The 27982-nt window shown below is 34.8% G+C and overlaps 1 protein-coding gene across 1 annotated transcript in view; it reads left to right on the top strand.

The window, feature by feature from the left end:
• Positions 1 to 792: 792 nt before the first annotated feature.
• The window catches only part of GRIA4 (glutamate ionotropic receptor AMPA type subunit 4), a 529834-nt gene continuing 502644 nt past the window's right edge, over positions 793 to 27982 (top strand). Inside the window, exons 1-3 of the mRNA XM_036860032.1 lie at positions 793 to 1145; positions 1583 to 1756; positions 2943 to 3101. Coding sequence (XP_036715927.1) covers positions 1669 to 1756; positions 2943 to 3101 — 247 coding nt within the window. The 5' untranslated portion in view covers positions 793 to 1145; positions 1583 to 1668. The remainder of the gene's footprint in view (positions 1146 to 1582; positions 1757 to 2942; positions 3102 to 27982) is intronic.

The raw sequence follows: 27982 nt of genomic DNA, 5'->3' as shown, positions 1-27982 counted from the left end.
CTAGTGCAGTCACTCTCTCTGGGTGTGGTACAGACTCCATCCAATACAGCCAAGTGAAATGAAGTCTTAAAGGTGACCCTTGGAGAAGCAATGACACCATAGCTCAAACTTTCTAGAATAATTAATTTTCTTCTACCCATTTAAAACAACTATTGACATCATCAATACAGTGCTTAAGTATTCTTGGAGTGATGGAGTAGAGTGAATATTCTGGAGCTCCAGCTAAGAAAAGATGTGCATGAAAAATATCCCATTTTTCTATCAGGCACAAATACCAACTTGTGCCCACTGCTCCAAGCACTGCCCTTCCCATTCTTCTTCATCAGCCCCTGAACTATGTTCTTGCTACTCCTGAGGTGGGTCTAGAACAGAGGAAAAGTGTCTCCTGAAAAGGTGACTGGAGAGAAAGAACTCTTTAATTACCTTTCCTACTCCTAGTTCCAAGCCTTTCAAAGAACAAGTAGACCCCCTATTCAGTTTTCACTTCTCAGTCTCTTCCCCACCCCGTTCATCACCCTACTTTGTTATTTAAATTAACTTTTTCTTCCTTCCTCTCTTTCCTAGAATGGTTTGACCTCTCTGTGTCTTTTCTCCAGCCTGACCTCCATCAATTCTTTCCTCCTTGGTTCCAGCTTCTTAGACCTGCCTGAGGCTGCCCTTTGCCCCCTTTTCTCATCCTCTCTCTCTCTCTTGAGCCCCTTCATATCGTCCATTCCCGTCTCAGGCTCTCCAGATTCTCGGGCTGTTTGCTGGTGAGAAATCTTTGCTGCAGCGAGGACCGGAGTCCCCCGCGCGCAGCCCAGTGGCAGAAGAGGGCGAGGCTGAGAGAAAGGCTGAGCTGAAGGAGAGGGAGGCAACCGGTCCTCCCCGAGAGCCTGCAAGAATGCGGCAGGGGGCCTGGGGCATGGGGAAGTACTAACTCCCCGAGGCCCTGTTCGGGGCTTGAGGACCTGGCCCGCGGGTGAATTTCCTGCCAAGTGCAGCCGCGAAGCAGAGGCGCCTGGAAAGCAGAGAGGGACGCTGGAGGTGCCCATCCCCAGAGTAGGACCCACTGCGAACGCGGGAAGAAGAGAGGCGGGAGTCGTGAAAAGGAAAAACCTGTCTCCAGATTGGCTCTGGAGCTTCGAAGAGACTGAGGCGCTCGGGTGAGCACCCAAGGGGTGAAGCCTGCCGAGTAGTGGGCGAGGGGCGTGCGGAGGGAGTGCTGCGCGCTCGCGGAGGGGGCGCGAGGCTCCGGGCTGGTGTGGTGGCTGCTGGCTGAAAGGAGCAGCGGAGCGCGTGCGGCGGCCGCGGCGCCAGTGTGTGTGTGTAGGTGAGAAAGCGAGGGCCGAGTGCGAGCGCGAGCTAGGCACAGAGAGAGCGCATGTCTCATCCCTGCGAGCAGCCAGTAGCCGCTCCACCACCATCTTTTGCATGTGTAACATTTGCAGCCGGACAGAAAACCTCTCCCAGGGCTATGGAGACTGCGGGAAAAATCTGGCGGCTCGGGATGGATTGCTAAAGGGAAATAGTCATAACCCTAAACCACCCAAACCTCTCTCCTTTTTTCTGTTTTTTTTTTTTTGGTTGTTTTTAATTTTAGCGCCATAGTCCTCAATGCCTCTCTGAACAGCCTTTAGGAAGAGTGCGAGAGAAAGAGAGCGCGCGCCAGGGAGAGGAGAAAAGAAGATGAGGATTATTTGCAGACAGATAGTCTTGTTATTTTCTGGATTTTGGGGACTCGCCATGGGAGCCTTTCCGAGCAGCGTGCAAATAGGTAAGCTCTGCTCCGGTGGGGTATGCGTGTGGGTGGCTGTAGCAGATATCCGAAAGTGAGTCAAATGAGTTACTGATAAGCAATTTAGGGGAACCTTCGGCGTCTCCTTTCCCCTCTGCTTCCCTCTTCCTTTCTCCCCTTTATAAAAAGACTGCCTCTTTGGTGCAGGTTCAGTTAGAACAGCACAGAGCTGCCCACCCATCCGTCCTCAGTCTATACTCCTGTTTCCACCTTTGGCTCACGTTGCTTAAGTAGGATTGCAATAAGTTGGGGAAAAAAAACCTCCGTGGGGTTTGGTAGCATTTTATCTGATATTTCTTTTCATTTCTTTCTCTAAAGCATGAAGGGATGTAGAGTTTGTTTAAACAAAACAAAACACCCCCCCCCGCTTCTTCCCGTGCTGTACGCAGCAGCATTCGCTATTACAGAAAGACACTGTTTGTGCAAAAAAGCATTTACACCCGCACCTCCTTGTCTTTGCTTGCTACCAGTTAACGGATTCCAAAGTTAGATCCCTTTCCCGGAACCTTTTCTTCTTTTGTTTTCCTCTTGAATCTTTTGCCCTTAATCCTCCCTCTCGACTCTATTTCCAGGGACCCTATCCGTCCTTGGCTTTTCTTGCTATTCTCTCCTGTCTTTTAATGGGACGCAGCAATCGAATTTCTTCCAGCTAAGTCCAGCCTCAGACTGCATCATTTCTCGTAGACAGTGCACAAAACGGTGCTAATTAGGCTGAGTCCAAGAGCTGCATAAAAACAAAGTTCATGTCTTCTTTCTGATTTCCCTTTAACCTGCACGTCACCACATCCCTTCATTTCTGTATTTTAATACAAATTATCTTTTCTTCCCATCTGCATGCATCTTAGAAATGCCCGGAGCTGGCTTCTGTAGCAGTGTGCTGAGAATCATGGGGAGGGCAAGAGAGAGAAAGGAAAGCACACTAAATGATCTGTCTCAGAGGTCACTGTGATCATGACAAATTGGGACAGGAAAAGGCTGAGCTGCCTTAAAGACTAAAATATTAAGCATACACCTTAGGGACAAAGGGCAGTCTCCCAAGATGTGGCAGGGATAGTTCCTTAATTGTATGTGTTGGTGAATGGCAGTGGATTTGACAGTTCTTGGGGTGGGTATAGTAACATTTACAAGAGGACACTGAATGTGCTTTTTCTGCTGTTTTTAATAGGTGGTCTCTTCATCCGAAACACAGATCAGGAATACACTGCTTTTCGATTAGCAATTTTTCTTCATAACACCAGCCCCAATGCGTCAGAAGCTCCTTTTAATTTGGTACCTCATGTGGACAACATTGAGACAGCCAACAGTTTCGCTGTAACAAATGCTTGTAAGTAAAACATAAGTTGTAGGTAAATGAGAAGAGAATTAAAATGGGGCAATAGAGTCCCCTTCCTCTGTATTATTATTATTACTATTATTATTATTATTATATTTTTTAGAAAGACATTCAAGATCTCCACAGTTTGCTGGTTACAGAGCAAATCAGTTAAAAGTAAGATTTAGTCTCAGGGATATTTAGCTGGTCTTTTTTTCTCTTCCTTCCTTCCTCCCTCTCTCCCTCTTTCCTTTCCACCTCCCTCACTCCCTTCTTCCTTCTTTTTTCTTGAAATTAATTGAAGTTACTTTCTCCTTTAACATTTCAGTATTATTTCTACAACCTGAATATCAAGTTAGTGAAAATTGTACTCAATCTAGTTTTTGATTTCTGTTCCTTGGTTTTTATTTGCTTTTCACTTGAGTAAGTGTATGTCTTGCTTTTAAAGAAGACACATGCTCTCTTACACTGGTAAAGGCAATGGAAGGTTTGCTAACAGTGAGAAAGAGGGGAGCGGTGGTGTGGGGGATATATATTTGAGTCGGTTGGCTGACACTGCAGATGATCTGGTGATGTCACTTGAGACTGCCCTGCTCTTATATTCTGGGTTGTAAATGTCTCCTGCTATCAGGTAATGCATATATCCTGTGAATATAACTCCATGAATCCTTACCTTGGTGGCAAATCATGTTAGTGTCCAATCCACTGAATTTACAAACCAACCCAGCTGGATCTGTTATTTTATGCAATAAGATTGAGATTTGGTGATCTTACCTAACGCTATAATTAAACAGTTGTACAGAGCTCCCCTGCCAAAATACTGTATAACTTAATGTAAAAATATAATCAACTGTGTATTAATTTAAAAATCACTAAAATATGATCAGTCAATAGAACATTTAGATTGCATTTTAACTCTTGAGGGAAACACGTTTCACATACCTCCTTATTTTTACATGCTAATTTACTACTGCTCAAATTTTACATGTTAAGATAATGGTTATAGATTATGTAAGACATATAGGAATAGTTTCTATATAAAATTTTGCACAGCAGTAATAAAATATTCAATCTGCATTGTATGGTATTTTTATTATATCAAGTTGAGTATATTTTAATTTTGAAAGTCCTCTTTCTGTGTACAAGAAAGTGTATACTGAACAAACTAGTGAAATTGAAAACAAAGAGTTTTTATGTTAGGAGGATATCTGTTTCATTAATTATTTTAATTCATATATATTTGCCATTAATTCATCTAACAAGTGACATGATCACGTTTCCTTAATTTTTGGCATCTAATTACTTTACTTTAGAACTTGGTTTCATAAACAGGTTAAAGCATTTGACTTTTTTTTTTTAACTGCTACAATTGTATTAATTTGCAGGAATTCTCTAGTTCCTTTGGGTACTACTTAATTAAAAAAATCATTTGTTGTTTTTAGTAATAAAGTCAATATTCATTATAATGATAATTATATGGGAGTTATTTTTAAGCAGAAATGAACATAAATTAGAGCTAAGTTTGTGGATAGTCATTTTGAAAATGTCTTAAGTTATTAATTTTTGTTCCAAGTTTTGATGAGATGTTAACATTTCAAACAGTTCTAGGTATAAAATATTCTCCTTAGTATGTGAATATTATCTGTTGATTTAAATATTTTTCTTGTGTCTCTCTTGAGATTCTGTTAACAAAACCATTTCTAAGTTTAAAGATAATTCATGATTCAAATATATTTGAAGGTACTTTGCCTACAGTAAATTGCTATTTAAGTATTCATTTTTATTATTTAGTTAATGAAAGACTGTCTTAAAAGTGGAGCTATATTAGTTTTATTTTTTCTAACTAAGTGCTTAATTATTTTAAAGTTTGTGTTATGGCTTCCAGCTATATAAACTATAAAGTGATAATTCTTTCTTCTTCCATATCATATGTTAATCTCATTCAGGAAAATTTTAATTAGTATTATATTATTTATGTAATAAAAATATTGTATAAAATAAAGTGTTACTGGTAAAGAACCTATAAACATAAGAAATTGCTAAGAAGCTGTACACAGAATGAAAAAGTAAAAAAAGGTATAAAATGTAGTAATATGCTATTCTTTAACATGTTAGAATTGAGAAAATTGAAGCTAAGTAAACTAAGTCTGCTTATTTTGATTCCAAGTGTAACGCAATATTAGTGGTGTCATGTTTTTCATAATCACATATAATTGACTTTGTGTACATGCTTAAAATATTTTTTAAAAACATAAATTGTAAATAAGGAAAAAAACATTTTTTAGTGAAGAAGCGGAAAAATTTTTGACAAATGAGTATGCCAAATGTCCTTAAGGCAAATCTAAGCAGAATTTGGAAAAAATCAATGGTCAGAGAGTGTGGGTCAGGTGATTGGTGTTTGTTAAATGGACTGACCTAGAGCATGTAGACGCGTGATTTTCCAGTCTAATTAAAGGTGAAACGTAAGCAATAAGTATGAAGCAAACTCATATATCAAGCTGTATGCCTTTGGGTACAAAAGGATAAAAATAGTGTTCTGGAGAATTAACATGGAACTTATTCCTCACAGTGATACAGGCTAGATTTAAAAAATTTTCATGTTGGATTAAATATAAATATATTTTTTAAATATAAAAAAATATATGTGTCCGACTAGGCTTATTTTAAATACGATTTTCCTGCAGTGTGCCCTTGTAAAACTTCATAATCTAGTGTCTTTGTGAATAAGGGCCACTAAACAGGATATGTTTATTTTATGGAATGTATACTTAAAGACAAAAAAGGCAGATTAAAGAATAAATAAAGAGTATTATTGGTCATCTATTGGACAGATGTAATTTAATGTTGGTTCTTTTGCCTCAAAATTAATTTAGCACTCTAAGAATACTTCAGACAATCTAAACATTCTGTGTATAGAGTTTACATACTGCATAAGTATAAACCCAATTAACTCAAATTTTTCCCTTTTGATATAAATCCCAAGTTGCTGAGAGAGGGTGGGGATAATTTTGGCTTATAGTTCATTTTATTTTTTTACAATATTTGTGTAACATTAAATTAAAATATTGTTCTCTTTTTAAACTATTCACATGGCTTGAAAAATCACACTTTGCTAAGTATAAAACTGAAATTATAAGAAATACAGATAATATAGAATTATGACATATTTCAATAACAAAGTGTAAGTGTAATAAATAGCCCAAGTAGTCAAATTTCAAAATGTAATTAAAGGTATACATTTTTTGTTGTAATCTATTCAAAGTTTGGGGTATGGCAAAATAGATATTTAAAAAATAAATTCAATACGGACAATGTCCTTTAATAAAATATTATACAGTTGACCCAAAGTAGCTATCCTTGCAAACAAACATGCTAGTTAAATTGAATATGTTCTTTGCAAAACATTTGAGATGGCCTGAAAAAGCAGGCTATGTTCTTATATTTTTCTAATAGTTAATAAAGATATTTTGGTTTGGAGGATGATGTATCTTAAATTTGGCCAAAGAAGTAATAACCAAAATACTAAAGTAGTCTATCACAAAGCTTTCTAAAAGATAAAAAGATGAGACATTGCAATTATTAATTTAGTCCAGTTACATTAGCTATCCTGTAAAAGAATAAGTTCCTTTAATAAGGCAGGCCCTTACAATATAATCCACAGATGTTCAGTTTCTCAAATGATTCTTTTAATTTCATATGGGTAGTAGGAAAAACATAGTGAAATAGATCAAGTACTCATGTATTGTCCCTTAGGTGAAATAATAAGAGAATTTTGTGGAATATTTCCAACTTTTTAAACTTGGATAGGAAAGACCAACTGGTTAATATTTTTGTTTTATTTTTTTTAGATAATGTGTTTATCTTACTCTCCTTTTCTGTCTAAAATCTGTCTATTCAGTGGTTTACAACATGATGGATAAGAAAGTTGTAAGTCAAAAATAGAACGCATATTATACCCTAGTAATGATGAGAAAATTGTTCTTTTTAAGTTAAATATTAGTTCTATTTGTGATGGGTTTAGTTATCAACTCTAAATACCCAGTTGTGTGCTACTTGTAAAGCTGGGTTGGTATGTAAAATATACTTGTTTAGTTAATCTAAATACATTGAAAATGTGACACTATATCCAGTAGGCTCTGCAGGCAGAGCTTATATAATAGGGACTTAATTCAAACTTGTTTAAGGGTACTAAATAATACAAACTTTTGGCTTTAATTCAACAATGTTTAAGTTTTGTACATTTTCCTTTTCTAGGACATGAAGTCCTAAAAAGATATTCTAAGAGTTTATATTGGACTGATATAATAATCTTAAAAATGCTAAAAATAAAATTCTGATGGTTTGACCTGCAAAGTTGTTAGCAGAAATACGTTAAATACTATTTGACTTTTGATCATTTTTAGGAAAATGAGTGACTGTCATTAGGTTTCCTTATTCTGATTCTGAATTGATAGCAAGATTCTATGTTGATTTGAAATAATTCTTTAGTTTTATAATATTCTTTCCCTCTTTTTCTTAATTTTCCACATGAGATTGATGACAAAGATGGGTCACATTCCTATGGTTTGTCCCTTTCTTAAATGATGCACAGTTTGCATTGATATATTTCAGAATTGTCACAGTACTAAGCTTTCTTAAAGCCATTTGAAAAACTCTCTAAACTTTTTTTTTTTTCCTTGTGGATTCTCCCAAGTGTTTTTTTATTTCTCAAAGAGGAAAAAAAAAATTACTTTCTGACATTGGGAAATATGTATATATCTTATTTACAGAATTTTACTATAGTTCAGAAATTTAAAATGAAGAATAAATACCATACACCTTACATTTTACTACAACACATAGTTTTTAAACTGCTTCTATGTACATGATTTTATTTGACCTCAAGCTAGTCTTTGAGTGAGACTGAGAAGATGGTCATTATTTTTTAGTTAAGCCAGCTTTGGCTCAAAGAAGTTACTTGACTTGCCAAAGACCATGTAGCTAATAAGCTGCAGAGCCTGGGTTTGAACTCAGGTCTTCTAATTACTATCCTAGTACTTTAACCAGGAGACCATAGGATGTGAAAACTACATCTGTATTGAGATTACTTGAATCAAGAAAGAAAAGAATTGTCATTTATTTTGTTCTAATTTAATTGTAACATTTTGAAGAAAATAGGGCAAGACATTTCTGGCAACTTATTCATTAATCAGATGGCAGTGAGTGATACAGCAAAGACTGAAGCCATATTGTGTAGTGAATTTGTCCATTCATTCACTAGATTAGATAATGAACATATCCATTTATTCATGAAACATATTTATCAAGGGTAACTGTATTTAAGACACTATACTAGAAATGAGCATACAGAAACTTATAAAAGTAGTTGTTGCCCTCAAGAAGCTAATAGTCTAGGGGGAAAGATGTACAAGCCAGTTATCACAGTACAGTAAGACAAAGTATTATGACAGAGAAACAGAGTGCTATGACAGACATTAACACAGGAAGGAACATCAAACTTGGCATGGTATCCTAGGGGAGATGTTATCTGATCTGGGTGTTAAGACTCTAGTTGAGTTATTAGAAAAATAGAGAGGAAGGAAGGCACGCCTGGCCAAAGAAGCAGAACATGACAAGGCACCAAGGTGTGGCAGGGCCAGGTGTGATTAAGCCACTGGATATGGTTTAGTCTGGCTGTAATACTGATTGTGTTGGGAAGGAGAGGTGTGCTAAGGGGCAGGGCTTTGTAGATCCACACAGGATCTTGTAGCTCTTGTAAGGAGACTCTTCTGAATAAAAAGGGGGACCCATAAATGATTTAAAAACAATAGTGACATGATGAGATTTATGTTTTACAAAGAACAGGATGATTTCAAGAAGGAAAATGTATTAGAAAGGGGCAAAATGGGAAGAAAAAAACCAGTTAGTTGAGTCTTGAAGTAATGCAATTTAGGATGATTAAGTGCTTGAATAAAAGTAGAAACACTAAGGAGAGAGAAAAGTACATAGATCTAAGAATACAGAACTGTTGACAGAACTTAGTGATAGATTGGATGTCTGTGTGGGAGAATGGAAAGGAAGTATGGTAAGAATTATAGATGATTTTTTCAATTTTTGGTCTGGAAAAATGATTAGATAGCAATACCATCAACTAGGAAGGGACACAAAGGAGCAGATTTGAATGGGGAAGATGAGTATAGTGTAGATGTACTGATTTTGAGGAGTATAAGAGACATCCAAATGCAGTAGAGAGTTGGACATGTGTATCTGGAGCTCTTGGACGCAGTTTGAACTAAAGAGAGACATTTGATAATGGCTGAAACCACGGATGTGGGCAAAATCATCCAGAGAGAGCAAAAGCAGTGAACAGAATGTTGAGGACAAAAATCCAGGAAATAGAGTACTTGAGGGACAGAGAGAGAAAAAGAGACTGAAGGAAATGGGTCAGTGAGTTCAGAGGAAAATGAGGCAAGAGTAATTTCACAGGAGCCAAGAAATGGGAAGAATTTCAAGTAAATAGTGATCAACCTTGTCACTGGCTGCAGAATTTTAATAATAAGTTGCATGGATAATTGATCTTTAACAAGTCTTTCCTTCTCTTTTCTTTAGTGTTGTTTTGTATTTTGACCAGAAAAAAAGCAACCTTTACTAATCCCACATAGATTCTATTAATACATACTCTTTCGTGTATGTTGGACTAGAATAGTCTTTTATTTAGAGGTAGGGAGAGTCTTTTCTGGACTTTTGAGCCAGATAGGCTTGAATTTACAGCCTGATAGTGGGTAAGTTACTTAACACTTTTGAGCCACAGTTTCTTCATTCATTAACATACAAAACACATGAATTTTATGAATATTAGAAAAACGTTTGGAAAATATTTAGCCTATAACTATAACTCAATTAAATTTAGTTGTATTACATTCTCTGTCATATAGAACATTTATTTCTGAACCAATGCTAAAACTTTGAGTTTATTTATATTTTCTGTTTATATTTTGAAAAAGCCATTTATGTTTTGAATAAATATATTTTGTTGATATTTCATAGGAATTTTTTTGACCTCTAACTGAATTGTTAATTTTAATTTATATACACAAATCTAAATGCATATTTGTCAAAATTATTTTTAAGTCCTATGAGAGGGTATCTTTGTCTGGGATCTATGGACCATTTGGAGAGAGAATTGGTTCATGGATGGATTAAAGAGATTGATGAATTCTCGTAACTGCATGCAAAATTTTGTGTTCTTGAGCAGTGTGTGTGTGTGTGTGTTTACAGAGAGACAGTCTAAACTTTTGAACAGCTTCTCAATGAATTCCAGTTACAAAAAAAAAAAAAAGCCCACAGCCCTAAAGGAGCTACACATATATTAGATAAACACACATCACTTCATTCTCTACCTTCTTCATTGCAAAAAAAAAAAAAAAATGAAGAAAGCCAATTGGATTTTATCTTTGAAACTAACCAGGAATTTTCCCATAAACTCCATCTCCAGTAGCTTCTTCCTTGTCATAGAAAATAATCAGTGTGTCCTAGCTGAAAAAATGCTTGGCTTGGTCCTCTGCCTCTTAAACTGTCATCATATTATTTTTATTCCTTCTCTTACTATCAAAAGTTCTACATATTCCACATCAGCTCCTTCTATTTTTATCACGTTTTACCTTCTCCCTTAACCATCACCACTCCTGCAACAGCGTTCTTGAAGGTCATCAGTGACTTACAGATTAGTAAATCCCATTGTTCCTTAGTCATTGTCTTTTAATATTGTAGTTTGCAGGATTTGACATAGCTGATAACTCCGTTCTTTGAAACTCATTTCTCTTTGATAATAATAATAGCTACTGATTATGTGCCAAGTCTCTGTGTTAGTTACCTCAATTCTTACACAACTCTAGAAGCAGGCATCATTATTATTTTCATTATTTATGTGGAGAAACTGAAGATCTTTAGTTAAGAAAATTTGCCTAATGACAAGTATCCAGGGCATCAGATCCTGAAGTCAGTTTTGCCTGCCATTCACACTATAGTATCTTGGTTAGTACAATATTCACAAGATAGCCATCACTCTGTGACAGTAGCTAGATAACTCCTAATTTAAATAGAAAGATGTTTTCTTCAAAGTTAGTTCTTTAACAATTTTCATTTACTCCAGTGAATATGTCCATTTTACATTGGGCATCGAGTTTTCTATGTGATTTGTAATGCAGCACAGAAATTTGAGTATTCTAAATGATAATGCTCTCATTACTTTATATTTCCAAATTCATGTTATAAATACCACCAGGTGTAAAAATGAATAAGTGAGTCTTTATATATTACACAAACAGTATTGGATACTTCATTAGTTGGCCAACCTACATAAGTTTTATAGGAATGTTATTTGATTTCAGAATAACTACAGCTATTCGAAACGAAACATATTTTCCCCAGTGCTTTAAAGATTTGCTTAACTGTCAGGGATTTCATTTCAGGTTTTCCTTTACATGTTTTTGGATTCCAATAAACATAGTGAAGGATTGTCTTAAAGATCATCACCCTAAGTCAAATTTTCTGCAGTCTTCATAGCATCATCGCTTGTCTCCAACTTAATAAAACTACTAGTGTCATAAATAAAAAGTTCAACGTTATCTCAGAAATAAAGGGTAAAAAATTGAGATGTAGTATTTTCTTTGAATAAGCCATTGTATTTCTCCAGTTACAGCAAAAATTACACCATAAGCTGTAATCGTTGTTTGCTTACTTTGGTTGCTTATCTGCTTTTTCTAAAATAGGCAGTTTCTCACCAATAACTTTAAATATATTATACCCTGTGTTCTTTCCATTTTTCGTATTTTTATCTTTTTAAACTGACACGAAAATTTCAAATAATTTAGAAGCCTTAAAAAGCAAAATATTTTTGCAGTCTCACCACATAGAGATAATCACAGTAAATAGGGTTTATAGATCTTTCCAGACTTCTTTTCTTATCTGTATAGACCTAGGTAGAGAGATAAAGAGTATTATAAACATAAGGTAGTAATATATATCTATTGAATAAATAAAACTTTTTAATAAAAATGATATTAATCTATACCTATATTTTATTATTTTATTTCATTTATCATAAAAAGTTTTCTGCCAGTTATATAGTATACTTATATAGAGCTATCTTATTTTCTTTTACTGCTACATAATGTCATTGTGCAAAGTTACTATGATAAATGTACACTCTGGATCATCATTTAGGTTGTTTCCACATTTTTTATATTACAAACAGAATAGGAGTAAAACTATTTGAGTACCTGTGTGAATATTCCTGTAGGATTAATTCCTGGAAATGAAATTACTATATCAAATAATGTGGATTTTTTCTTTTAGTACATATTGTCAGTGTCTTCTCCTCAAAAACAAAGTATTATTTAAATTTACAACCACCTAAATGTGAGAATAATTGTTTTTCTATGACATGCTAACACTAGTCATTATCAGTCTCTTGAATCTTCACTTGTCCTGATGGGTAAAAATGACATCTAACTGCTACTTTAATTTGCATGTTTTTGATTAATAGTGTGGCTGAGAATATTTTCCTATATTTATAAGACCATGTATATCTTTCTGTGTGAACTGTTGTTCTTTTACTTTGCCAGTGTTTTCTTTTTTATTTGAGGGAGTGTTTTACATGCTAAGAAATGAACCGTTTGTCATGTATGTTGCAAATTTTTTTTCTACTGTGTCTTTGGCTTCCACCTTCATTTATGATGCCTTTTACTGTACAGACATTTTAAATTTTTATGTAGTCAAATCTGAGAGTCATTTTCTTTATGGCTTCTGGGTTTCATGCTATGCTTATAAAGGTATTCCTGTCCTTAAAACTATATAATATTATTCCACATTTTTCTAGTATACTTTATGGTTTTAAATTTTATATTTATAATGCTAACTCTTTTGGAATTTATTTTCTTATGTGTGTTAGGAATTGATCTTTATTTTTTTTTCTGCTCTATTTATTTGAATAAGCTATTCTTTTACAACTTCTTTGAACTGATATATTTGTGCAGATCTCCTGTGATCATGACTGAATTTGAGCTTGAGCAGAAGTTCTGCATATTACCTCTTCTCAAGTTCTCCTATTTGCTTTTCTTCATCTACCTTTCCTGACAGTCCCTAGTGGTCATAGTGCTAGTTTTGAAATTTTTATCATCTGCTTTCTTGCTCTATCTATTACTTTCCTAGGTTTTTTCCTGTTGTCATTTAACATTCGACCAGGTCCTCTTGCTTCTATCTCTAAAGTACATTACAAGTGTTTCCACCTTTCTCCATTTCTATCCCACAGTTCTAGTCCAAGTCAATGGTACTTTTCTAATAATTCCATAGTTAATCTGCTTCTACCTTACCTCTCCCCATCCACTTTACATACAGGAGCCAGTGATTCCCTTCAGAATTGAAAGAAGAGACATTTTTCATTGTTTAAAACCCTCCAATGGCTTTTCAGTCTCTTGGAGTAAAATTGCAACTATTTAACAGGCTCTGATTATAAGCATGATTTGACTCCTGCCCATCTTTTTGCCTTGTTCTCCATGCTGGAGTTTGCTCATTCTTCTTTTTGTTTCCTGAACATCCTTTAACCTTTCATTCTTTTTTCTATACCTTTGTACTTTCCATTACCTTTTTTTAGAGAAGGGCTGTTCCTCCAATCCAGTTTTTGCTTGACTAGCTTTTTCTGAATCTTCAGGACTCAGGTCAAAGTCATCACCTAAGAGAAACCTTCCTTGCCAACCTCTCTAGAGTAAGCTTTCCCACTCCCAAACTCCAATTACTTTATATTGCATTATCAACCATACGATAATCTTTGTGTTTATTACAATCTGTAATTATTATTTTCATTTGTTTACATATTTATCATCTATAATTCCCCACTAGAAAATAAACTCCCAGAACCAAGGGCTTTATTTGCCTTATTAAACAATATATCCTCATAGCCTCGTACAATACCTGGTACAAAGCAAGGATCAGTAAATATCTTTGAATACATGAATGAACAATATGTGATGAGTTTTCTCTCCACTCATCTTTGGGGCATCCTTAAGACAGCTAAGACTTTTCATGTGTTATCTTAGAAAAAAATGAGCAGAGGATATAAGGACAATGAGGTAGTGGATCCAAAATAAATGTTATGTGTCTTCCTTATCTTAAGCATGTTTTTTTCTCATTTGTTTTCATTAGAGTCAATTGATGGGATGGGTTAAAAAAGGAGGAAAGTAAGTCCTATAAAGAACAAAGTGGGACTGTTAATGCAAATTGACATACATTGTGCTGGCCAGAGAGCACTTTGATAAATTTAAATCTGGTAGAAGAGAACTTCTAGGTACTTATAACATGTGGTGTCTGCTGACAAAAGAACTAGAAAATGCTGATACAATCCGCTTTCAGAGTAGGAGAAAGCCCATGTGGGAAACCCAGGTGTACTAGTAAGCATACCAGCTGTACTAGTAAGCATACTCAGGAGAACCATCTGTTCAGACATTGACTGCTTCCTTAGCACTTCTTAAAGTTCATGAAACTAGAAGACTTGTGAAAGAAGGCATCTGGAGTCAAACATACGTTGAAAACCTGTCAATTCTTGATTATCCACATTGCATTTTCTATAGTAAATTACACAATTTGCTAGTTTCTATAGCCCTTATTCCTCTCTCTTTTGAAATTAGTTTACCCTTGTGTAAATTACTTAAACTATGTATATAATCTTACCTTGGCAAGTTTGAAAGACATTTCACTACTTCTCTGCCTCAAAGATTTAGAATCAAGATAAATATTTTTTTCTGAAAAACATATGCATGCTTTCTTTTTTCTTAATGGAACACTTGTAAGTCCAAATGTTTCCCTTTTTCCTCTGATAACCAAGGAGCTCAATTTCACATTTACTGATTGGTAACAACATTGATCCCAGTAAAAATTAGCTTTGTTTTTATATTTGGATTTTTCTTAAATAATATATATCAATAATATATGAGTATTATATACGATATAAACATTATGTTTATAAATATACCTTAAAAGACTATGCACATCATTTTAAGAAGGAAACACAAAGGTACAGCAGCTATAAATTAAAAGTATAAATGATACACCTTTTAACAAAGATGTTGATCAGCTTTTGCTTGAATAGTTAACTTTCCTGTAAAGTACTTTCTGTATATTGTATATACCTTGGAAGATGATAGATAGGTAGATAGATAGATAGATAGATAGATAGATAGATAGATAGATAGATAGAAAGATAGATAATCTGTCAAATCCATTAGACTGTGAGTTCCTTGAGGACAAGGATGATACCTTATTAGTACCTCTATTTTGAGGGTCTTTCAATGTGCCAGGAACAATTATGTTCCATACTTAATAAATGTCTGCTGACTGATTATGAGAGGAGGGAAAGGAGGAAAGGAATCCATTTCTTGGTTGGTTATTATAACAACTAATTCTTAGCCAGAATTGAATAACATAACATAAATCAACTTCTTCTCCATATGACTCAAACCCTTCACATTTTTGAAAACAGATATCACAAGTCCCCTTTGTACTTCCCCAAGCTAAATAACATTTCCTTGTATAACATAGTTTCTAAAACCTTTAACATCCTAGTTCTGGCATTCTGAATATCCCATGGATTTATCATAATTTTATTAAAATATATTGACCTGAATTAACCCGATTCTCCTGTCATGATCTGTCCAGAATTAAACTACATTTTTGACACTCATGATTATGATCTGACATGATCTGTCCAGGTGAGAATGTTAATTCCAATTATTTAGGCATTTTACACATAAAGTGTAGGCCAAGATTATTTGAGTTTTTATTAGTCTGTTACATCACTCTGTTCTTGTTAAATTCATGGTCAATTAAAACTTAACACTTTGCTCTTTTTTCCACATGAATTGCTACAAATCAACTTCTCCATAGGGCATTTTTAAAAATTCAAAATAAAAGATTTTACATGTACACTCTTAAATTTCAACTTGTTTGGAAACATCAAGACCATCTTGAGTCATAATTAAGTTAGCTATAAACTATTTTAAATTCCATGTGACTCTTCACTATATGATTATCCTTATTGATGATTAAATTAAAAACAGGCTGTGATACCAGGTCATGAACCAATACTCTTTAGGTATGTGTGGTAGTTAAATGTGAATTATCCTAAAATAATTTATTTGATCAAATTTTTCCATGTTGATTATAAAGTGCAGATCACTGCACTTGTACTTTTTAAACATTAAAACAAACACAAAGGCTATCAAATTTAATTGAAAAAGAAAATTTCGAATTACTCAAGATGGCTGGGGTATTTAAAATTGATACAATGCTTTTGAAAATCAATTTGTCACAATGTATCAAAAACATTACAAATTGTGCATCATTTGAACTCATGAATACAGGAAAATCTCTAGTCATGAAAATGCTCACTAAAGCATTACTTAGCAGTATTTAGTTGGAGGAATGGTTAAATTAATTAAAGTCTAGCCAGACTGTTTAAGGAAGAATGTCAGTCATGACAGTCCTCTATCTGACTTGTCCCAGCAGTTCAGTTCAGCTTACTATCTCAACCATGTATCTTCAGACTGCAAACCAGGTCTTTTATGATAAAAGGCAGGTTGGAAAAGAGTTGGTATCTGTGGGAGTTGGTATCTGTTGGGATCTGTGGGAGGGAAAAAAATGAACAAACAAGCATCATTTATAATGTGTTTAAAGGCAATTGTCTCCTCACAGATTGGTATAGATGGTGATAGAACACAGCATATACATTCCAGATGAAATTTCGGACTATTCTCCCTTTTTTTAGTTATTGACCTTCGTAGAAGTGTATAATTTAATTTAGTTGGCACAGATGAGCATCTATACTAAAATTGTGATTTGTCACTCAGTCACATATAGAGTATTAAGAACCGGTTTTAAAAAAGTAAGCTGAATAATTGTAAGATGAGAATAATAATTAGTACAGTTACAAGTAACTTTGTAAGTAACTTTATATTGTTATGCATAGATATAAAAATATATAGCATATACATCACAATCTATTGTGTATATATATACTATATACATGCCTTTAGCATTTAATTCTTGTTATTTTCACAAAATTTGGTAATGACTGTATGTTATGAAAACATAAGTGGCTGTGAAAATAAGCCTCATTTTACAAAAGTGATAAAATCTCAGATTCGAAACCAAGTGTGAAAATTTTATTGAGAAGGAAATCTTGCTAAAATTAAAAAAAATAATAAATAGCAATGTCTTTACCTCTCCTACACTTTATTTTATTTCAAAGGGTAATTTTGCATTTAGTGATAGTAATACTTTAGTGCTTTTAAATCAATAGACTGCAGCCAATGTGCCCTCTACTTGGCAGAATAGTATAACTGTTAATAATTTAGAGACAGTATATGGGAAATATAAAAGATATAATGTCAGTGAAAAAATATGGACTGTCTTTTGATTCCAATTTCATAAGAACCATAATATATACAAGAGATTGAAAATTACCATACCAAAATTTGGTAGTGACTATTTTTCTTTAATGTTACTATGCAGAATTTTTATTTTTAATTTACATATTTCTAAGTTTTTTTAATATGTTTACAAAAAAGCATACATTTATAGTTTTCTGATTAACAATATTTAAATAAAGGAAAATGTTGTGATCTTACCACTAAGTATTGTGTTTGTCTTGCTCTGTTCAAATGGGACAGATAACCTAAGGAGCTTTTTAGACATTTAAGCCAATATAGGTCTTGTTGTCAGAATAGCATTTCCACTTAGCAGTTGCCATGTTTGATCTCTTTGTTTACACACGTTCATTATTTTAAAATGAAAATATCAACTTGAATTAATTAAAAGTATTAAATTAAATCATTATGTTTACTTTAAAAGAGCCAAGAGAACAGTTGGTGGTTACAAGCATTTTTCATTGCCAATTGAAAGATATAACTTACTGAGTCTAATTGCATATATTATTTTCAATTCTTTAGAAAGCACAGTAGCTGCGTGAGTGAGTTGATGGCTCTTGGATAGCTGGTCACTGTCTCTGGGTAGTCTTTTCTGATCACCCTAGGCTGGTTTAGCTCCACTTTGCTATGATCCTTGTGGCATCCTGAGCTTCCCTTTTTACATTGTATTATCATTTAGCTGTGCATTCTCCCCCTGGAATGTGAACTCCTGGATGACTGGGATGCCGTTGTATTTGTGAATGAATCCCTAGTGCTTGGCTCATGGCACAATGCCTGACACATAACACTAAATTACTACCCATTGAGTTTATGGATATGAGAATGGAGGGACTTGGGAATTGATGGTTAGATACTAGTGTTTTAAATCAATTTTTTGAGCATCCAGTTAAGAATTGTGGCAGATTCTGTGTTAGTGACTGTTGAGACTACAAAAACATGAAAAACAATTCTTTATTGACATCCCCATATGAATATATGACTGGTGAAATATTTTAAAGATTATTACAATGATTATAATTGTATAAACACATTGCCTTCAGAATTTAGAGACGAAGAGTTCTATAATTAGAGTCTCCATGTAAGAAGGAACAGTCTTACAAGTTGCCCTCCCTCTGTGTTCCTATGTCTCATGAGGATTGTTTCACCTGAATTATTGATACTGCCAGGATGCCTGCCCATGGACAGGGATGTCTCAGCTCTCCATTTAAAATTCTGATCCAAGCATCAATGGTTCATTCTCATTTCTACCCGACTTTTTTACACAGCATCCATAAAAATTTAGACTCCAAAAAATTCTCACATTTCTACCTGGTTTCCAAGACGACTTTTTGTGTGTCTAGTGTGCCAAACCATATTCCATTCTGGGGACACAAGCCTCTTTGCTCCTAAGCAGCACACAATTTAGTGATGACTACTGAAAATCTCAATGCAATGTGACAAATACTATGATTACATTGGAAAGGAGGCAGCTAGCTCTGCCTGCCTTAGTGTTTTTATAATGTACTTTAAAAGCCATTTTCTCTTTTTTCTCCTCAAGGGGAGAAGGGCAGTTTGACTGTTTCTTATAGGGCCAAGATAATAGACTCAAGAAAATGATTCTACATTATAAACACTAATTTGATTAATGAAGTAAGATTGGATTGATTTACTTAGATGCCAGAATTTATATGGAAAGAATAAAACCAAATTCTTTGTCAGCTCCAGATTTGACTCAACACCTATGAATCTCAACCACCCTATTAGTCTCAGAGACATCAAGTTACTTATCACTTCTATATTCTATATTCCTTAAGCAATTGTGTGTGTTTGCTACCAAGTTATTATGCCCCTGTTAATATGAAGCTTTTTAAGTGTTCAGTTGTCACTTTAGTTAATTGAATGTTCATTTGGCAACTGTCTTGCTTCCTTCATTGTACCACACATTTTATTGAAAAGAAATATTTGATGTGATATTTTACCATAAAAGGCTTATAATCTGCTGGAAAAGTAGAAATAACATAATGTGAAATAAGGGAATAAGAAGGCGTTAAATTAGAATACTGTGTTGTCTAATAATCACCAAAGAAGGAATATCAGAAGAAGCCAGACTTTATAAATGTAAACCTTAATAAAATGTAATTTAATCTTGTCATGAAAGTAAGGGGAAGGGAATGGAGAGGCATAAAAGAGGGTTGAACAGAGTAAGCCAGCACGCTGACTTTGAAAAGGTGGTAGGACAGCCCAGGAAAATGTCTCGTTGGATCCAAGTAGAGTTACAGTGAGGGGAATCAGATGGTGGAGTCCATTGTGAATTCAGGACTTTCTAAAGGTTTGGGCAGGGGACTGGCATTATGAAAAGTGGAATTCAGGGACCATTGTTCTGGCATGATATGCAGGATCAACTAGAGAGAAAAGAGGATAGATGCAAGAACATAAAATGAGCCAGGGCAAAGTCTCACTCATCTCTAATCACCCCTCATTGTTCTGGGTTCCCTTCAATCTATAGCTTTAACTGACTTCTTCTCTCCTCATAAGGATCTACTCTAGACATGTCTGTTTACTTATACTTCTCGCTTTCTAGCCTCTGCTCTCACTTCTACCCAGCTTCAAAGACAATAAATAGCATTGCTTTAAATGTATTTCCACTTTCATTGCATATGTAGAAACACTTCCATCCTTCCAATCCCTGTGAAGGGAGAAAGCATAGGCTCTGGAGACAGACATGGATTCAGTTCCCATCTTTGTCACTCACTAGCTGTGTGACTTTTTTTTGAAAGAATTTAATATTTCTGAAAGTATCAAAGTTGTCATCAGCACATTGATGGACTTTGCCACATGGATTTTATTTATTGATTGATTGATTTTTAAAATATTTATTTATGTATTTATTTGGCTGTGTCAGGTCTTTGTTGTGGCATGCAGGATCTTTGTTGTGCCGCTCATTGCAGCGCATGGGCTTGTCTCTAGTTGTAGTGTGCGGGTTTTCTCTTCTCTAGTTGTGGCACATGAGATCCAGAGCGCATGGGCTCTGTAGATGAGGCACACAAGCTCAGTAGTTGTGGCGCATGGGCTTGGTTGCCCTGCAGCATGTGGGATCTTATTTCCCTGACCAGGGATCGAACCTGCGTCCCCTGCATTGGAAGGCAGATTCTTTACCACTGAACCACCAGGGAAGCTGTGTGAATTTTTGACATGTTAATCAACTTCTTTGAGTTTCAGGAATATAAATTACAAATTAAGGGAAAAATTACTTTGTTTTTAATTGGAAACATAAAACAATGTGCATTAAAATATGTCATATGAAGTGTTTAGGTATTGTCCTCTGAGGATTAGTGTAACTGCAGTAATCATTGAAATAATAATATGTATCACTCACTCAGCCTCATGTGAACAAAATAAAATGCAGACTTCAGTGGTTGATGGAGGTGAAGGGAAAGGTGTCTCTAGGATCATGACTTAAAAGATAGTGGAGTGTGTTGTTGTTAAGTAGGATATGGAATAAAGTTAGAATAAAAAGGTCCTAAAGCAATTTATTCTTTCATTTTGGAGCTAATCCAATTAGGGATTTCTGTCTGCTGGAGGAGTTCTGTAGGCAGTTGAGTATTCAAGTAGCTGTAGAAAGATCTGGGATGAAGATATGGGTTTTAGAATACTCTGCAGGTAGGTGACAGTTAAAACCATGAACAAGAAGCAGATTGCTGGAATATATCTAGTTAGCATTATAAAAAAAAAAGATTCCTGGGGAAGAGCAACATGATGAGAAAGAAGATAGCAAACTGTCTTGTTTGGTTCACAAGAATTTAAAAATTTAATTTGTTGCCAACCTAAAAATCAGTGGATTGTACATAAAATTTTGGATTTCTGACTTCTCTGGAAAATTACAAAATTCTTATTACAATGTATCAGAATTTCCTAATGGCAACAATGATCTGGAGCTTAGTGAGTGGCCCCCAGTTAAAAAAGGCCTGTTCTCTCTAGTTGGGTCTTAGAAACCCAGAGGGCCTACTTCCCATCTAGGCCTTATAGGCATTTGACTTTATGACCCCTGAGAAAAAGAACAAATAAGTGAGAACAGTTTCTCAGAAGCCACAGAGAATCACAACCCTGGCATATGCCTTAGATAGGCATGGGAAGTAAAACTGAAATATCTGTGATTAGGGAGAGACTTCTCTGCTTTAAGATCATTTAAGAAGGCAACCTCCCCAATACCTTGCAGTATTTAGAACAAATCAGAATATAAACATAGAAGCTCCTTAGAAGCTCTTCCACATATGTGGATTTCTGTTTGAAAATTACCTTAAAGTCAAGGTTGATTTTTTTTTTTTTTTTGTCAGGAGTGGTTTTCACAACTGACAATATTGCCATTTCTTAGAAGATTTTTATATATGTCTATTTGAAGTATTTATTTTTCTGGTTGTCAGATTCAAAGAAACTGATTCCAAAGTACAAATTTACAAATTATGCAGAAGTTGTAAATCTGATCAGTAGAGTATAAGCTTCTCAGGGACAGAGTCTCCAGCTATGTTTCTGTTTTATCGCCTGTACTTAGACCATATTACAGTGTATAAATTGTAATAAACTCTCAGGAAATATTTTTTAATGTAAATTTGCATTATTTTTTCAAGCTGTCCTAGCTGTAAGTCCACAAATCAAGTGTAATTGCACTGGAGTTTTGAAGCCAAGTTTGGAAATCTCTTGCACCACAGAAATCCAGACTATATAGGTCAAAGGGCTATATTCCAGACCTAGATCAATAACAAAATCAGAATCCAAGACCTGGAAGATACCTTTTGAAATCACGTAAATAACAACCACATCATTTACAAAACCTTTCATACAGCTTATGTCATTTGGTTTTCAATACAACCCCGAGAAATAACTAGAAATATTAGTCTGGAACCTGAGACTCCTAGCACTAGCCTGGTGCTTAGTGCTCTTAGGTTTCAAATGGTTTCTGCCACTTGCTAGACATCATGACCTTAAGCAGATTATTGAAACTTTTTGAGTCTCAGTTTCCTGATGTGCAAAACAGGGAAAATAGTAGTAACCCGAAGGGTTCCTGTGAGCTTTGATGGAGATTTTGCTTGTAAAGTGCCTAGCACAGTGCCTGCTGCGTGGATCAGTCCGACTGTGACTATGACTGCTTTGCTACTTGCCCAAGGTCCCTCAGCCAGTAAGTGGACTCCAAACTGAAAGCTTTTGACTCCAGATTCCAGGCTGTGTTTTCTATTCCACAAAAGGCTACACAGGCTTGAAAGTTGCCACTCTTTAATATCTCAGACTCTGGCAGTCCCCAGATTTCCTAGCTTGCCTGTGTGGACTTATTATGTAATACAGTATATGGAAAATAATCTTCTGGACTGGCTGCCTGATTGTGAAAATAAAACATTGTCAGATATTCTAGGTATAGGTGAATGTTGGAAAAGTTTTCATAAATTCCATTCTAAAAAGTGCACACTCTGTAGTCCATGCACCAATATTTTTATTAAATGATTTTGGGGCGTGTACTTTTGGGCTGAGACTTGAAGAATATGAATACCTTTGTATAGCTGTGATAATAATACCTCACACATGTATAGTAATTCACAGTGTTTCAAAAATAAGGTATTTAGAAATTAGATGATATACAGAATTTCTGACAACAGTATTGTCAGTTAAAACTACAACTTGTGTCTTTTTCTTAAATATCTACAATCAAATACAGGAATCATATTTAAATATTCTCTAAAATAACACTATCAGAGACTTAGAAATAAATTATCTCTAATTTTCTTTGAAACACAAAATAGAACCAGGGAATTCACCTCTTTGTAGGAAATTAACTGCTGAAAGTAAAATAAAATGTCATTATTTGAATTACAGCCATACTAAGAAATATATAATTTGTGACTTAGGAGCAAAAACCAGTATTTTAAGGGGAAAGACAATATAAAGAAGATCTGTAATAGTGCTGATAAATCATGGTTCCACAGTAAGTGTCAAGCATAATAATATACATTATAAATTTCTTTGGTTTTACTTTAGGAGAAGTGGCTAAGTAAAATTGAAATATGAATTGTGGAAATTACATTTTTGGCAAAGGAAAAACTTGAAGGACATTTTGTAACTTCTGTGGGACTCACAGAGGTGAGTCTTGTCCTGGATTCATGCCATTTCATAGGTCATTAGAGACATGAGAAGAGGCTGCTCTTTCTTGCCTGGCTGGGCTGTGACAGCATTCCACGCAGAGCCTCCCAGCCAAACAGTCCCCTCGAGTGACCCTTACCATCACTGCACTTGAAACTGTGTTAGTGGCTAACAGCCTTGAATATGGACCAATATGAACTATTTCTTACATTTTTAAAAAAAATTAATTAACTAATTAATTTATTTTTTGGCTGTGTTGGGTCCTCGTTTCTGTGCGAGGGCTTTCTCTAGTTGCGGCAAGCGGGGGCCACTCTTCATCGCGTTGCGCAGGCCTCTCACTATCGCGGCCTCTCTCATTGAGGAGCGCAGGCTCAGTAGTTGTGGCTCATGGGCCCAGTCGCTCCGCGGCATGTGGCATTTTCCCAGACCAGGGCTCGAACCCCTGTCCCCTGCATTGGCAGGCAGATTCTCAACCACTGCACCACCAGGGAAACCCTATTTCTTACATTTTTAATTTACAATTTAAATATCACAGTAAACTCTAACCTTATTTACTTCAACTATTCTCCATAAACTCAAATCGTAAAAAAAAAGCATATATACATTATTGCATATACTCAAGATGGTTTAGAAACAGGAAGGTATAGAAGACGATCTTTGTAGTCTGACATGGAATGCTACCGGAAGACCTGAGAGCTGAGTATTCCACATCAACCCAGAGACATCTCTGCCTCACATCTCTGTTACCATCAGTGTGTGCAATGCTAAACACTGACTCTTAATTATCTAGTATATTTGGAATCCGTTAAATGTGAAGCAGACAGTTTTGGAATACAAACTGAGCAGCTTCCAATACAGAGAAAGTAAAAGACAAATGCCTTCTTGCTTTCCATCATTTGTTTTTATTAGATGATTCCCCACATGGAATGTCTAACAGTAAAATTTGCATGTTTAGTAAAAGTAGATAATGTTCATGAAATATATATTTTAAGGCAATGGTGAACAAAATTTGCAGAAGTGTAAATAGTATAATTTTCTATGTTTTTTTCTAATATTCTGCTCTCTTTATTTTATCCCTCAAGAATACTTTGCCATTTTTCGTTTTTTACTTTAAATTTCAAAGTGACTTTTATTCAGAATCTTATTTACTTTCCTTACCCCTCCTGACCCACATACCAAATCAAAACATCATATATTTTCATCCTTTTCCTTTCTTTATAGGTACAATAAGTAACCTATACATTATCAGGGTTAACATGGAAAAGAGTGCCCCCTCCATTTTCCCTGGTGTTCCCAGGTTTTGGAAGTCTATGGTCTAAAGTCTACCCTCATTTAATGCACACCATATGGTAATGCTTCCCCACTGTTGTGACAATGTCATTGTGAACATATGCTTTGGAAAAAGGATGCTTATTTAATCCATGAACTCTTTGTAAAGAAAAATCCTAATATGGTGACATGGGATGACAGTATCTCTCAACAATGAATCATTTCAAATAAGTCACAGAGGCAGAGGTGCTCAGTTCTAACTGCACTTGTCTAGAATTGAATCAGTGCATTATCTGTCATGACCATCAAATCATCCAGGTCCCCTCAGTCTGATGTGTTTGAATTTTACCACATGATCATTCAGTTTCTTGACTTTTCAGTTGGTATTAATAAAAAAATGACCCCAGCATGTACCAATACAAAACAACGGTGGGATTTTTTTTGGCATCTAAAATATTAACTATAGAGACAGAAGAACTTAGAACATTTATAAGATTAAAACTCTATGTAATGCTGTTTAACTTTGATATTTGTACTCCACGTTATTGTTGAGAATAATCAATCATTTGAAAATATTTCTCTGTGAAGTTAGATAATCTTAATGGTGTGAAGTTTGAATAGAAGCTTTGTTGCCTTCAACACTAGAAATGGAAATATATAATTAACTTAATGCATTTCATGATATTAACAATAGAATTCTATGAGTTCTATGCCTGTCACCTTTAAAAAATCCTTTTGCTTACAACAGCATTATATAAAATCTTATTGTAATATCATTGCCATTTTAAAAGTAATACTTTTAATTAGACTGAATATCTCTGGGGAATAGAATCTCTGGATTTTGTGCATACTATGTGATATGAATCATCTTGGATAAAACATTTACATTTGTTAAAATAAGTATTTATAAATATTTACTGAGTGCTTACCCAGTGCATCATACCATACTAGACACTACAGAGGATTCAAAGAAAAGCTTGGCCTCCTGATGTTTAAAGTCTAAAAGGAGAAATAAGACATGTAAATAGATGACCATCATACAAACTAGATAGTGGTAAATACCACAGTGTGCTCTGCAGGTTCTAAGGACAGAAAAATTTTTAGCCAGGAAAATATGGCATTGTGTCTTAAAGCTAGGCATATTATGGGTAACTCATATTTTAGAGTCATTATAGCATACTGTTATTTTAGAAGCTAGGTAAAATAAAATGCATTTGAACATGAAAGTTTTTAAAAGCTAACCCAAGTGAGAATGATCGTGAAGGAAGAAGATGATTCACCAATGGAGTTCTAGTTCCAATTAACATGGATACCTGAGATCCTGAATTCTTATAAAGGTATATTTTTGTTACCAGTACGTCATGTAACATTGAACTAATTTCACTGTCACCTGATAGATGATATAGGTTGCTTTTTCTGAAAGAAGTAGAGTAGCTCTTATGCCGAGTTCTTATGCAAGAGTGGAATTGTGAAGAACTTCTCCCAAGGAAATCCTGAAGTTGAAACACTAATTGAAGCACTAATGGAAGCTGTGCAATATTGATGGTGATTGTTGTGAAACCAGAGCATCAGACAGATCATGCTGATATGAACAGGGAGAGATGTGGTGGAAGAGACAGTTCAGAAACATTGTGTTAACAGAGGCTATCAAGGCCTGGGGCATCCACAAACAATACCCAATAAGCAGAGTGTAAATGCAGCTTCCTTGAATCTGCTGAACACCTGTTGCTCTAAATCTTATTATTTTATTCCATAAATAATATATAAATTCATTTTTAAACAAATGCCATAAGTACAAAGTAGTGATATTATCAAATAGTTTTTCTCCTCAGGAATCTGCACCTTAGAGAGTACTTTTTTTTCTCCATACTTGATTACTTCATATTATTTGTACCCCTTTTTAAATAATGTATTCTATTATTCAGACTTTCTTTTTAGTAAAAACTCACTATTTTCATTTACTCTAATATTTCAAAGTCTCTTCATTGACCTTAGGTTTTCACACTTTAGCCTCCATTAGAAAACTTACTGTGAGCTACCATTTTCACTTTATCTCTCCTCCTTGAGGGAAGTGCTTTCTTTCTTTAGTCATCTTTCTTTGAATTATTTGAACTCACTTTCTCTAACTTTTTCAGGATAACATTCATTCTTCATTTTTCTTCTCCATCATCTTTTACCTTTTTTATTAGTGAAGTTGTCCACATGTCCTTTCCTAATATGTATTCTCAGTTCTCAAATTAGGGTAGTACACATAGTAGATAGTCAGAAAATATTTGCATAAGCACTCAATATTTCACTAACATACCTTCATTTTCCCTTAAAACAATAAAGCAACAAAGAAAGAAAACAAATCATCATAAATAAAGCAGCAAATACACCTTATCTCACACTTACTTGGAAAGGGAATATTTACTTAATCATATTAATTATTAAGTACACTGATTCACTTTTTTCCTGTATTAAAGTATTATTTACCTACAACACTGTGTTAGTGCCAGATGCACAACATAGTGATTCGATATTTCTATACATTACAAAATAATCACCATAAGTCTAGTTACCATTTGTCACCACACAAAGATATTACAATACTGTTGACTATATTCCCCATGCTGCACATTTCATCCCTATTACTCATTTATTTTGTAACTGAAAGTTTGTATCTCTTAATCTTCCTCACCTATTTCATTCACCCCCCCACCTTCCACCCCCTGCCCCTCTGGCAGCCACTTGTTTGTTCTGTGTATCTATGAGTCTTCTTCTGTTTTATGTTTGTTCCATTGTTTTATATTTTAGATTCCACATATAAGTGAAATCTTATGGTATTTGTCTTTCTCTGTCTTACTTATTTCACTTGATATGATACCGTCTAGGTCCATCCATGTTGTCACAAATGGCAAGATTTCAAACTTTTTTATGGCTGAGTAGTATTCCACTGAATAGATATATATCCTTTGTCATAGATTAATTGACCATAAGTGTGTGGGTTTATTTCTGGGCTCTCTATTCTGTTCCATTGATCTGTGTGTCTTTTTGGTACCAGTACCATACTGTTTGATG

The sequence above is a fragment of the Balaenoptera musculus genome, chromosome 8 (assembly GCF_009873245.2).
Source record: "Balaenoptera musculus isolate JJ_BM4_2016_0621 chromosome 8, mBalMus1.pri.v3, whole genome shotgun sequence".
NCBI classification, from domain to species: domain Eukaryota; kingdom Metazoa; phylum Chordata; class Mammalia; order Artiodactyla; family Balaenopteridae; genus Balaenoptera; species Balaenoptera musculus.
The sequence above is the reverse complement of the archived record's forward strand: the minus strand, read 5'-3'. Positions and strand labels throughout refer to the sequence as shown.